The following is a 13368-nucleotide window of genomic DNA, read 5'->3' as shown; positions in this document are numbered from 1 at the left end:
TCCTAAAAAAAAAAAAAAAAAACCTACCGGAAACATAGGTTTCATTTTGAAGAAGTTTGAAGAAAAAAAATAGCACTGAAGTTACGCAATTGATGCAACAAATGTTGCTTTATTGTAAAGTGTTATTCTAACAGTCAAAGTAATATTCAAAATCATGTTATTATTTCTCTCTCTCAGATTGTTTTCAGATTTCAGACTCAACCAAAGAAAAAGCATTAAATATAAATCTCACTCTCTCGGCTGCTTCATATTAGCGATCAGCAGCGTGTCAGAAACATTCCCTTCATATCATTGATACTAAAATTAATATAGCAAAACTCTTGCTCAATTCATATCCAATTAAAATTTGATTGTATGAAATGCAAGTGCATGTATTACGTGACCAAAACTTAATTGATTCTAGCATGTCTCACATGTACATTTGCGCTTACTGTATTACATCTGAATGTGCGTTGATCAGATGTAAATAAAAGGTCAAATCAAATCTGAATTTATGAATGATGCACTCACCTGTCGATCTCTTAATTCTTTGAAAAGATCAGGTTGAACAAGCGACAAATGCTTAAAAAGATTTGATGTGTTCCTGTGGCAACATGATTTAGGCCTATAGCAACGCTTGCATACAGGTGCAGTAAGGTCAGTTCCTTCACCTTTGTCATCTGTTTTTTATCCAAAGTAATGCCATATTTCACTTATACTGTTCTCTTTGTTTATTAATTTTGGGTGCGCTGAGTTTCATCTGTTTGATCCATCGCGTTGTTCTGTTGTCACATTTACCAGTTGCGCAGCAAGCACTGCCACCTACAGCGTATGAAATACCGAATTGAGCAAAATTATGATATTGTACCGTTTGAAATATAATATATACTGGTATTTTTCCAGTATCGGTATACCGCACATCCCTACTGCAGACCAGTCAAGTTCTTCCACACAGACTGAATCAATCATGTCTTTTTGAACCGTGCCTTATACACAGAGGCACTGTCATGTTAGAATAGAAAAGGGTCCTGTCCAAACTGTTGCTATAAAATTAGAAGCACGCAATTCCGTAGAATATTATTATATGCTTAAACATTAAGATCTGTACTCATAGAAATTACTAAAGTAGTCAAACCTGTTCATTAGAAGGGGGTGGCCCAATACTTTTGGCAATATAGTGTATGTAGCAAGCATAGGCTTGAAGTAGTCAGTTATAGTCTTACCATGGACAACTGTCATTATCCATAGTTAGGACTGTTGAATGCAACTACTGACAAATAATTTGATTGCAAATTTGCTGTGAGTATGCTGTCTCTTGGTCATGTCATGTGTCAAGTGTTTTTGAAAGAATCTTTTAAGCTTACAGTACCAAAGCTGCCTTCATTTAATCAAAAATGCAGTAAAATCAGTAATATTGTGAAATATGATTACAAATGAAAACAACTGTTTACCTACTAGTTCAACTAGTAGGTAAAAACAAAACAACTCGTTCACCCCAAAATGAAAATTCTGTCATTAATTACTCATCCTCATGTCGTTCTAAACCCATAAGACCTTTGTTCATCTTCGGAATACAAATTAAGATGTTTTTGATGAAATCGGAGAGCTATCTGACACTCCATAGACAGCAATGCAACTTAAATGTTCCCAGGTCCAGAAACGTAGTAAATACATCGGTAAAAGTTAAGTTTTACAACGCTACGAGAATACTTTTTTTGTGCAAAGAAAACAAAAAAAAAAAACATAATTTACTCAACCATTCTTCTCCCCCAAGTTATGTCTTCTGACATTGTAGAGAGTATCACAACGCATACGCACGCTTTCGCCTAAGAGTAAACAACGCTTAATACACAGATTACGTTCATGCACGCGCTTTCCACTGAACGTAAACAACGCTGATTACGTCAAAAACGTTCTTAGGTACTCCAAAATGGCGGAAGAAGTAACTTGGGGGAGAAGAATGGTTGAGTAAATTGTTATTTTTGTTTTCTTTGCGCCCAAAAAAAAAAAGTATTCTCGTAGCGTCGCAAAACTGAGGTTGAGCCGCTGATGTCACATAGACTGTTTTACCGATGTATTTACTACGTTTCTGGACCTGGGAACTTTTAAGTTGCATTGCTGTCTATGGAGTGTCAGATAGCTCTCCGATTTCATCAAAAACATCTTAATTTGTGTTCTGAAGATGAACAAAGGATTTACGGGTTTGGAACGAAATGAGGGTGAGTAATTAATGACAGAATTTTCATTTTGGGGTGAACTAACCCTTTAACTACGACTTTTGCATCAATAAACTCCTAATTTGCTGATTATTAATAATTATTAAGGTGGTTGTTAAGTTTAAGTATTAGGTAGGATTAGGGATTTAGAATTTGTTCATATAGAATATGTGCTTTATAAGTGCTAATAAACAGCTAATATGTTAATAATAGGCACGCTAATAAACAACTAGTTAATAATTAGTCCCTCAATATACTAAGGTGTTATCCTGTTTTATTCAGAAATATAATATTGCTGAATTTCACTATTGACCAGTGGCTTTATTGTAAATTGTCTGTATTTATTGTTCTCTCTGTGTTATGAATGTAATCTGTGGGCCAAGTCATGTGTGGGAATTGTTAGAAGTTAAATGTTTCCACACTGTGACTCAGGCGACACTGTAGTTTACTTCTTCCTTTGTTAGTAAATAAATGACAATAAACCAACCTGTCTAATATGAAATAATAGAGACAAAGAGCAGTTCAGTGGAATTAATGCAACCCCTTTGCTTATTTAGCTGTGCTGGTAAATCAGCCATGCTCTCAGTCTGTACAAGGTGCAAGCGGTTCCCGCACAGGGTCAAACTCATGCTCCAACCACTTCAAAAACACCCTGTTAGGAAGAGTGGGCATGAATAAATTGGAGTCATCAGATGAAAGGAAAAATTTATCTAATGTGGTGCGTGGTTGTTCTGATGTGAAGAGAATTTAAGGCCTCAAGGTTTCCCCATTCTGTTAATACAGAGCGCTGCAGGCCAGCTTTTTTAAGTGGCTGTGGCCTGCCCAGCATGGTAATATTCATTATGGCAGGCTGGATTAAAGGTGAATGCATAAATAAGATAAAACGTTCTTTCTCTTTTCATCTCTTATCTTTTCAAGGCCTCCCAGTTTGGCCTATCCTGACCATTATTTTCTGCCTTATTCATACTAGCTTATTCTCTTTATTTTTATTTTTCCTGCTGCTCTCAGTGTTTTCGTGACTTCTGTTAGTCTGTAACCCTCACTTTGATTCTCTCTCAGTTTTATGACCTTGGCTCACCGGCTGACTCCTCTGGCAGTGCTCCGGGATGTCTGATGACGGACAATAGCTGTGTGAACATGGGCTTTCCTTCCTGCGGGACCCGGGGGCGCTGCCACGGAGAGTGGGGTTCCTTCAGCTGTCAGTGCATACCTGGGTACAGCGGGCATCAGTGTGAAAAGGGTAATTATTCAGCAGTTGTCCCAAAGTTTTCAAGCCAAGTGGAATGTGAGAGAGATTGAGTCACCGAAGATAAAGCAGATAAAAAGTCATTGCTAAAGAGAATGACTGAATGGATGTGATAACTGTGTGTGTGTGTGTGTGTGTGTGTGAAGGCTTTTCAGTGGGGCAGCAAATATCTTTGAATTGCTCTGTGTAGGAGGGATAGTGTTAGCACCCAAGCAGGATTTTCACGCACACCGAATCTTGGCACAAATTGCATTCAGAAGTGTTATGAATTTGTAGAGCTTCTTTATGTAACACGACTGGAACATCCTGTGATATTCTCCCAGTGCATTTTTCACTGTTTATGCATCCTTTTTTAAGGACTGCATCTGAAGAACACATTTGTGTTTCACAGAGGTCCCGGAGTATTCTTTTGATGGAAGGAGTCACATACACTTTCAGCTGGCCTTCACGCTCCCGGCCAGACACACGCAGGTTCAGGTCCTGGTCCGGACACGCAAACATAGCAGTTCTATCCTCAGCCTGCTGTCCAAAGAACAGAATGAATATCTCAAACTGGAGGTTAGTGCTCTTGAAAGCATCTCTCTTTTTCTCTCTCATGCTTTTAATTTCCCTTGAATATAGCAAATGCATTATCAAGCTTTTCTTTCTGCTGAAGATGCGTTATCATGTTCTTTTTGAAGAACACTCTCATGTTCTGCTTTAAAAAACAAATGGAAAAAAACAGTACAAAAACTTTGCCAATCCTCAAGCCTTTGAATGGTAAAGTGTGTTGAAATTAATATTTCTAATGTATTATTACTATTAGTTCATGTCACATTAAATATGTGACCCGTGTTGAGTGTGAGTCAGAATGCACTACAGAGCTACAGGCCAAAGAAAAATAAAAAAATTAGTTTATTAAGCCCTCGTCTACCGATCCCAGTGCTCCAAATAATAATTAAACATTTAAAAGTATCTTTATTTGTACGTATGTTTATTTGTTTCTTGTATTTGTTTGTGAGAGGAGTACCTTTTCTCCGCTCGCTTCTCGTGCTGACTGTTATCCGAAGAGCCCGGATAAACTATCCCAATAAATATACACTTATACACAGAATTACAGAATTACATAATCTGTTATGTCTTAAGTGAATGTTTGGGGAACTGTTGGGGAAAAACATTGTACGTGTAATATTTTATTAAATCTGTGCATTACACTACATCTTAATATTGGTCGTCTGTCACATTAATGTTAATCAAACCATAAAAGAAAAGAGGGAATCACTTGCTGCTCTTGATTGAACTGCCTTTGTAGTGAACACATTACATTTTACTGTTTGTTTTTCTTATTCGAATCATTATGTTTAAATGAAAAAAGTAATGCACTATAGGCTACACTCGTTTCTTTCTTCTTTCTGTTCTTTTTTTGTATCGGTTCTTATCTATAACAACCGATAAAATATATATCTATATTGTGATTATTAATCTAGTAATGATTATTAAGAAAAGAAGTGGGGGGGGAAGATGTAATGTTGCTGGGTAAACCTTCAGAAAAAAAAGTTTTTCTCTAAATTTACTTTGCTGACTCCATCGACATCAAACAGGTATAGCTCAGTCATTTTTTTGTCTGATTCCAACAAATCGATCATTTTGAATGTCTTTTAATAGAGAATGTAAAAATAATTTTTTTTTTTTTCGAAAATTTGCTCATTGTAACTCGTTTTGCCAGCACAGGTCACACATATTGTTAACAATTTGAAACTGTATTGCACTGTTTTTTTTTTTGTTTGTTTAATTAAGCCTCAAGCTCACCAAGACTGCATTTATTTGATCAAAAATACATATAATACAAATATATATTAATACAATTAAAAAAAACTTTTCTATTTTAATATAGCTGCAGCCATTACTCCAGTCTTCTGTCACATGATCCTTCAGAAACTGTTATAATCTGCAAATTTGTTGCTCAGGAAACATTTTTTTAATTATTATTATTAGAATTTTTTTTAAATGGTTGTGCTTTCTTTTGATTAATTGACAGCTCAAAGTTTTGAATTCTGTATGCTAATAAATTTTTTGACATTTCAAGTTGTATAAATTAACATTAATGTATTATAAAAAACATGAATTAACTTTGAACAATATTATATTTATAAATGAACATTAACTTAGATATTATACCAGAAATATTGAGCACCCTGCCAACACGCGCCGAAGTGATTTTTTGTAATGAATGTTTTAAATGTCTCCTCTGTTTCTCTACAAATTTATGTCCATGAAATGTCCTTACAACAAATGAGCAATGTCAACCGCCGCCATATAAAGATTATTTGTTCTTGATGTGCTCTGTAATAGCAGCCCATCTGCCAGACCCCACGAACATTGTTGCAACAGCGGTGCAATGTGAGAATTTGAATGGAGCAACGAGTTTGTGTTTAATCATAGAGGCATTAGTATGCGTCTCCTGATTCGGCTGATACACTTGCAGAATGCATGCCATCTACCCTCTCACTCCAAGGCTGTCTCATTTTTTCATCTTTTTTTTTTCTTCTCTCAACACCTGCTTTAAGATGCTGCAGTCGGGTTGCTGATTGCTGCTTTGTTTCTCTCCCTCTCTCTTCTCTCTTTTTCTGCTGTCTCTCTATCTCTCCCATGTAAATCGTGGGTGATTTATCTGTGGGATGAATTAGACGTGTCTGTGAGACAGGCTAGAAGACATTTTATATCCCCTAAAGTGGCAGGCTACAGATTTCATTACCTGCTTATATTGTGATTCTTGCAAGGCTTCGCAGCGGTGCAGGAACTGATTCTGCCTTTGTGCCATGTGCAAAACATTAAAACTTAATCTCCTGCTGTGCTCCTCTCAATTACCGTAGCAATAATGCTAATTGATGTGATGTGCCAATACCCATTTAGCATTGCCTGTTGTGTCTGATTATGATGCATCATCTCACTGAGACATTTTCAGCAAGGTGTTCTTATCATCAGCGGATGAGGAGGAAATGATAGTTTGATCATCTAATTTCTTCTCAAGAGACTTAGCCACAGGTCCATTAGCGGCAGCGGAATATCAATGTAGTCTGTGTTTTTTTTTTTATTATTCAAGTAATTCTCATTCAGAACTTGTTTAGAGTTTACTGACAGATGTATTAAGTTGGTTTTATCTGGTAATATTAACCATGACACTTGAAAACAACACTATAAGCAGCCCAGGTAGATGCTGTTTTTGCAACATGCAGAAAGGATTTAAACTTGGTGAAATGCATTATACAGAGCCAAATGCTATATCATATTCAGATATCACCCTTCAGTTGCAGTGCATGATTTACTGGATAACAATAAATGATAAGGATTTTTAAAAATATATTTTTACTTACGAATTCTACCTGATAAAATATTTAAAGCTTGGCATGAGTGGAAAATGTATATTTGTTGTAAAAAAAAAATGCCATCAAAATTGTATTGTGTTTAATTTGTGTTAATTTACATGGCTTTTCCAGGTGTAGAAATAGCACTTTTAAAATAAGGTTACCTCATGTATTGAAGACTGTGGACACCCTAGATCTTCAGTGAAGAAAAAAAAAGTTGTTGAGGGGTGAAATAATATAAGAAATGTATTGATTTTTAGTAGTTTAGTAGCATTTTTTAAAGGGGTCATGAACTGAGAAATCAAAATTCCCTTCATCTTATGACATATAAGAGGTCATTGTTCTATAAAAACATCCTGTAAGTTTCTGAAGTTTCATTTTAGTCTAAAAACAGATTATATTGAAGCCAGTCTGACAAAACAACAGCTTGTGGAATGTACAACTCTATGACGTAATAGTGTGGCTAAACACCACCTCCACAGAAGAAGATCATCGCCTGCTTCTACATCACTGGCTGTTTAGCCCCGCCCAACAATTTGTGCATGTAGTGAGTAAATGACAAGCTGCACTATTGCTTTGTCTATTATTACAGATTGTTTGAAATGTAGTGAGTATTTAGGCGTTTTTACCTTAATCACAGCAGCGTCCATCTGTGAAGGATGTAGGCTGACAAACATACACAACTGTTAGCCAATCATAGTAGTGGGCATTTACTTCCGAGGCTAATCCGCCATGCCTATTCAAACAGAGCGTTCCGATGAAGGTGTTAAAAGCAGGACAGAAAATAGCCCATTACTTCTAAATGGACCTCAGTGAACAGTACAAAATAATTTTAAAAAAGCAGTTCATGACCCCTTTAATGTTTGTTTTAAATCATCTTGAGGCCCATTTGGAAGTTTTCTGAGGCCCCCTGGTTGAGAACCACTGCTCTAAAAGATCAGACAGCAATAATCACATAATGTTGTTTTCCTGATCCGCTGGAACATGATGGATGAAATGAGGAGCAAAGTTCCCTCGCTGTGTGTTGGTTTTAAACTATATTGTAACTGAGCTCATATTATACAATATTCCTTGTATTTTATTTTTATATTGCTCATCATCCAATATATTTCATATTGCTCATCATCCACAACCACTTTATCCCAAAAGTGATACAGTTGCACAACCACATAACACACACATAAGGATTCCACTGAAGCTATATCAATAACAATCACCTTTCAATACAAAGAGTATACATATATATACACATACACATACACACATATACACATATACACACGCATACATATATATATATATATATATATATATACATACATACACATACATATCAACTAGAAACATGAGTTATTTTGAAGTTCTGAATTCAAACCCTTAGGGGAGAGAGTATTGAGTGTGTAAATATAGTACGCTTCTCTTTTTAATAAAATCTTGTTGATATCACCACCTCTCCTGGGTGCCTTAACCTGTTCAATTCCAATATATCTCAATGTAGAAAGGCTGTGTCTTTTTAAGTTGAAATGTACCGCTACAGGGTTTTTTTGATCATTAGTGCGAATGTTGCGTCGATGTTATGCAATCCTTGTTTTTAAAGCACGTTGAGTCTTTCCTATATAAGCTAACCCACATGGACATTTTATCATATAAATAAGATTTTTGGTCGTGCATGTGATGACACCTTTAATTTTAAACTCCCTTCCTGAATGGGGATGATAGAAAACACTAGTTTTTGTAGTGAAGTTGCATTGGGCACAACGACCACAGCTATAGTTGCCCGAAGGGATAGATAGAAAGTGAGAGGGTCGTTCTACAGATGAGCTAACATCAGCTCTTACAAGGAGATCACGTATATTGGAAGAACGTCTATAGACAAATCTTGGTGTTTTCTCAAAGATCTCACTGAGAAGAGGATCGGATTTTAAAATATACCAATGTTTGTCTATAATCTTTTTTATATCTGGACAGATGGGAGAATATTGAAAAGCACATACAATGGTTTTATTTTCTGAATTTAACCTGAATTTTTTTTTATATAGAGTTGTCTCTTGATTTTCATTTTCAAATCTCCCAGCTGCAGACTGTATCCAATCTTCCTTGTAACCCCTCACCCTAAATATATTAATCAAATCTGTACTTTGTTACAGCTACAAATTCGACAAATCCGATTAAATTGACCAATAGGCAGGCTACGTTTCAACGTGGTAGGATGGTAACTCTGTCCATGCAAAAGTGTGTTTCGATCAGTAGGTTTTCTAAAAAGATCTGTGATAATTTTCTTACCATCCCTAATAATGCAAATGTCCAAAAAACTAGCACATAACTCATCATAATTGATAGTAAAACGTAAATGTTCATTACTGGTATTGAGGAAACTATAAAATTGTAGCAACTGATTTTTTTAAGTGCCTGACCATAACATAAAAATGTCATCAATATATCTACGCCAAAGTACAATGTTTGAGAGAAAAGAGTTTTGTAAATCATTGAAGATGAAATTCTGTTCAAAGAAACCCACATACAAGTTTGCATAATTTGGAGCCATGGTGCTACCCATGGCGGTACCCTTGATTTGCAAAAAGAAATTGTCTCTATATCTGAAGAAGTTTTTTGTCAAAACCAAATTGGCTAATGTTTTGATACAAGTAACACTAGGATTTTTATTATGATGTAAGTTACTAAGGAAGAATTCCATTGCCTCAATCCCTCCTACATGTGGGATATTAGTGTATAAAGACTCGACATCGAATGTTACAAACAATGTTTCATCAGGTAAATCAATAGTTTTTATCATATCGATAGAGTCTTTTACAAAGGAGGGTAATGTAAATACAACTGGTTTTAGAAAAAAATCCACAAATGTTGAATTTTTTTCAGTAAGAGACCCAATACCAGATATAATCGGTCTTCCTGGAGGATTAATAAGCTCTTTATGTATTTTAGGAAGTACATAGATAACTGGTGTAACTGGGTAATAAACATTCATAAAAGCAAACTCCTGTTTAGTAATCTCACTAGCTTTTACAAACTCCTGAAGGATTTCCTGAATTTCTCCCTTAAAAACATTGGTAGGGTCAGTACTCATTTTTGTATAAAAAGCATTATCGGTAACACTTTAGAATACTGTTACTTACTGCATAACTAATAAGGAATTACTGAAGAACTAACAGGTAATGATTCATTAACACTTAGCGCGCTACTGTTAACTACTAAGGAAGATGTGTTAACTAATCAGTATGTAATACAATTTTATGATTGTGTTAAGTAACAGTTAGCTAAACAATAACTAATGTATTCTGTCACACCTCCTGAAGAACTACTATTAATTATCTACTAGTTAAGGTTCAATAAAAATAATTATGAAGTAACTACTAATGAACAGTCTTACACAATTACATTGAGTTGTGACCCTTTCATATAAATGTTATTAGCAGTAGTAGCAGTATGAAAATGCAATATTAATAAATGCAATACATTTTACAGAGGTTTTGCCTGTATAGTGAATTGTTTTGAGTTTGTTTTGTAAGAAATCAGTTTCCGATAGGAACCCCACCACCTTAGTTTTTATATTTTATATAAAGTACTGTATGTGTGCCTCCTCAGCATATACCATATTACTATCAATTCAATTTCTGTATGTAAGGCAAGGACTGAGGGAGAGTGAAAATACAGGTAACCCATTAGTAATTAATAAAGGATTATTAGATAATTCCGCAAGAATTACTTAGAACCAGAAACAGTATTCTAAAGTGAAAACACAGGGAGCCCATTAGTAATTAATAAATAATTATCAAATAATTATGCAGGACTTGTTTTGAACCTGCAAGAGTAGGCCTATTCTAAAGTGAAAATATAGCGAAACCTTTAGTAATTAATAAGGAATTAATTACTTATACGGGAGCTGGGCTCAGGGAAACTGCCGCTAACTAGGCATTAACACAACACAAAAACGACCTAAGACTAAAAAACAAATATGACCCAACAGCTTCATCCCAGTGTTTCAGAAAATAAATTAATAAATTAATTGATTAATTAACAAACCACCATTTTACAGAGTGTACTGTATCTGTAGTAAGTTGGATAGTTATGGCAAGACAGTTGAGTTGCGGTTCCTTTCCGAAGCAGATTTCCTACAGAACAAGGAAATTATTTACCATACAGGCAAAAACATAAGGGGTGAGAACCAGAAAGGCTTAAGTGACATTTCACTAACTTTACAGGAGGGCCAAAACAAAAACTTACCATAGGTTGATCTGACTTTGTGCACTGATTTCAATTGTTTATAATTAACATTTTTATACTCATGGATGACAGTATACTTTTGCCAGTATATATATATATATATATATATATATATATATATATATATATATATATATATATATATATATATATATATTAAATATATCCATTTCACCCAAAATGCCCTTCTGGTTCTCACCCCTCGTTATGTACAGTTATAGTAATGAGTCCTTTTGGGTGTGCAGCAAACAAAATGCATATTTCATTACCATTATAGGCTAATAATAGTAGTAGTGGACTGTAACAAAGTTTGTACTATAGTGTTCTTTTACTCAAGTAATTTAAAAAATTAATAGGCCTACTTATAATTTTACTGGAGTAATATTTTATTGGTATCTGTACTTTTGCTCAAGTACTTGATTTGTGGGCCACAACCTGATTATTATAGTGACTATTTGCGTATAATTGTTCAGTAGTAGTTATTTCATAGTTATTTTTATTGAACCTTAACTAGTAGATAATTAATAGTAGTTCTTCAGGAGGTGTGACAGAATACATTAATTATTGTTTAGCTAACTGTTACTTAACACAATCATAAAATTGTATTACATACTGATTAGTTATCTTCCTTAGTAGTTAACAGTAGTGAGTTAGGTGTTAATGAATCATTACCTGTTAGTTCTTCAATAATTCCTTATTAGTTATGCAGTAAGTAAGAAACAGTATTCTAAAGTGTTACCGCATTATCACTTAGTTGTCTTACTACTTCTAGATCATAGCTAACAAAGTTCATAATTACAATAGAGCCACCCTTATCTGCTGGTTTAACTATGACAGTTTTATAATTTCTCAAATCCGATAAAGCACTTTGTTCAACTTGAGTTAAGTTATTAAAAACTTTATACTCATGTTTGTTAGAAAAAGCCTCCCGTAGATCCCCGTCAACAAGACAACAGAACGTTTCTAATAAGGCATTTCTGTTCTTAAAGGGGATAAAGGATGATTTACCTCAGAACTTTGTAAGAATTTTTGTCATTTCAGAAGGGGTAGATTGAACGGGGAGAGAAGCATCTTCAACATTGCAAGAGGTATTCAAAGTCTCCACAATAGGTGTATTACCAAAAAATTATTTAACACGTAAAGTCCTAAAAAACTTTTGAAGGTCGCTTTTTAAACATTTCAAATAAAGGGATTAACAGTGTGCAGATCTTTTTTCTATTTTTTCTGATCACTTTTTGATCTTGCACCTGATCGAGATACTCTTGGATGTGCGTACCTTCTTTTTTTTTCACTAATTGATGATGTCTCATAATATTTTTTTTTAAATATGAAAATATGAAATATGTAAAATAGATAAAAAATTAAAAGGTGGTTGGGGAACCCAAGCATACTCGGCGCTATGCACTTAAGATCCAATGATCCATGATTAAATGCTTTTTAATTCTTAAACATGCAACTGGGCAGATGGCCTCACCTGCTGCTCCAGATGATGACATTGATTTCTAGCTCATTGGGTGGGGATGAGCAGCATGGAGCAGCATACACGTTTCACACCAACTAGGGAAGAGAATGAGCATTTATGGGGTAAATCTTAGGTCACGAGGAAGAGCACATATTTTCCATGGAGAGATTAAAGTTAATGTTCTTGTTAATTAGTACGCCTTCAGGTTTTAATACCTACCCAGCATAGCAAAGCCTTGAAATACTTTAACAATCTGGTTTGAGATTATTCTCATGAGCTGTATACTGCAGGTGAAACTGAGTAGGTTGTGGGAGAGGAGGAATGTGCCAACTTCACAGAGGTCAACCGTGTTTATGTAAACTGTTTGCAATTGTTGTTGAAATGTGAGAGAGCCTCACTGCCTTTTGCATCATTGATTAGTCCTGCTTTTTACATCACCACAAAGCCAGGATCCAAAATTGAGGCTGGCAAATTATGCTCTCTGGGACACAAGCAGAAAGACTCTGGAATTAAAATGAAGGTTGGGGCTTTCTTCAGGAGAACGGCCAACCGCTCTCTGTCTCACAAATAAATCACACTTCATTCTCAAACCTGGCATTTTTTGCTCCAGGTATGGAGCTTTGGCTAGTACCCATGTGCTTGTAAAGTAAAACCCCAGTTGAATTATTGTTATTAGACTGTTAAAAATAAGGCATTACAGTGAAGCGCTTTTTGGATATTGGATGATTCAAAGCATGGAACTGCAGGCTTTTATATAGTACTTTGATATTTCACACTTTTTATCCTACAAACCCTGATAAATAATAAAGCTTTCCTTAGAAACATTTGATTTATAAGAAGCAATAGATTTAAGAAGAGCTCACAAAGGGAAAGAGAGAG

General features: G+C 35.0%; 1 protein-coding gene across 1 annotated transcript in view; it reads left to right on the top strand.

Moving 5' to 3' along the window:
• Positions 1 to 13368, top strand: part of LOC306844052 (neural-cadherin-like) — a gene marked incomplete at both ends in the record, with an annotated part of 265863 nt that overhangs the window by 236228 nt on the left and 16267 nt on the right. The window contains 2 exons of the mRNA XM_079375899.1: positions 3255 to 3435; positions 3833 to 3999. Coding sequence (XP_079232025.1) covers positions 3255 to 3435; positions 3833 to 3999 — 348 coding nt within the window. The remainder of the gene's footprint in view (positions 1 to 3254; positions 3436 to 3832; positions 4000 to 13368) is intronic.

The sequence above is a fragment of the Barbus barbus genome, assembly GCF_936440315.1.
Source record: "Barbus barbus genome assembly, chromosome: 2".
In the NCBI taxonomy this organism is placed as follows: Eukaryota; Metazoa; Chordata; class Actinopteri; order Cypriniformes; family Cyprinidae; genus Barbus; species Barbus barbus.
This window is presented reverse-complemented; position numbering and strand designations above follow the sequence as displayed.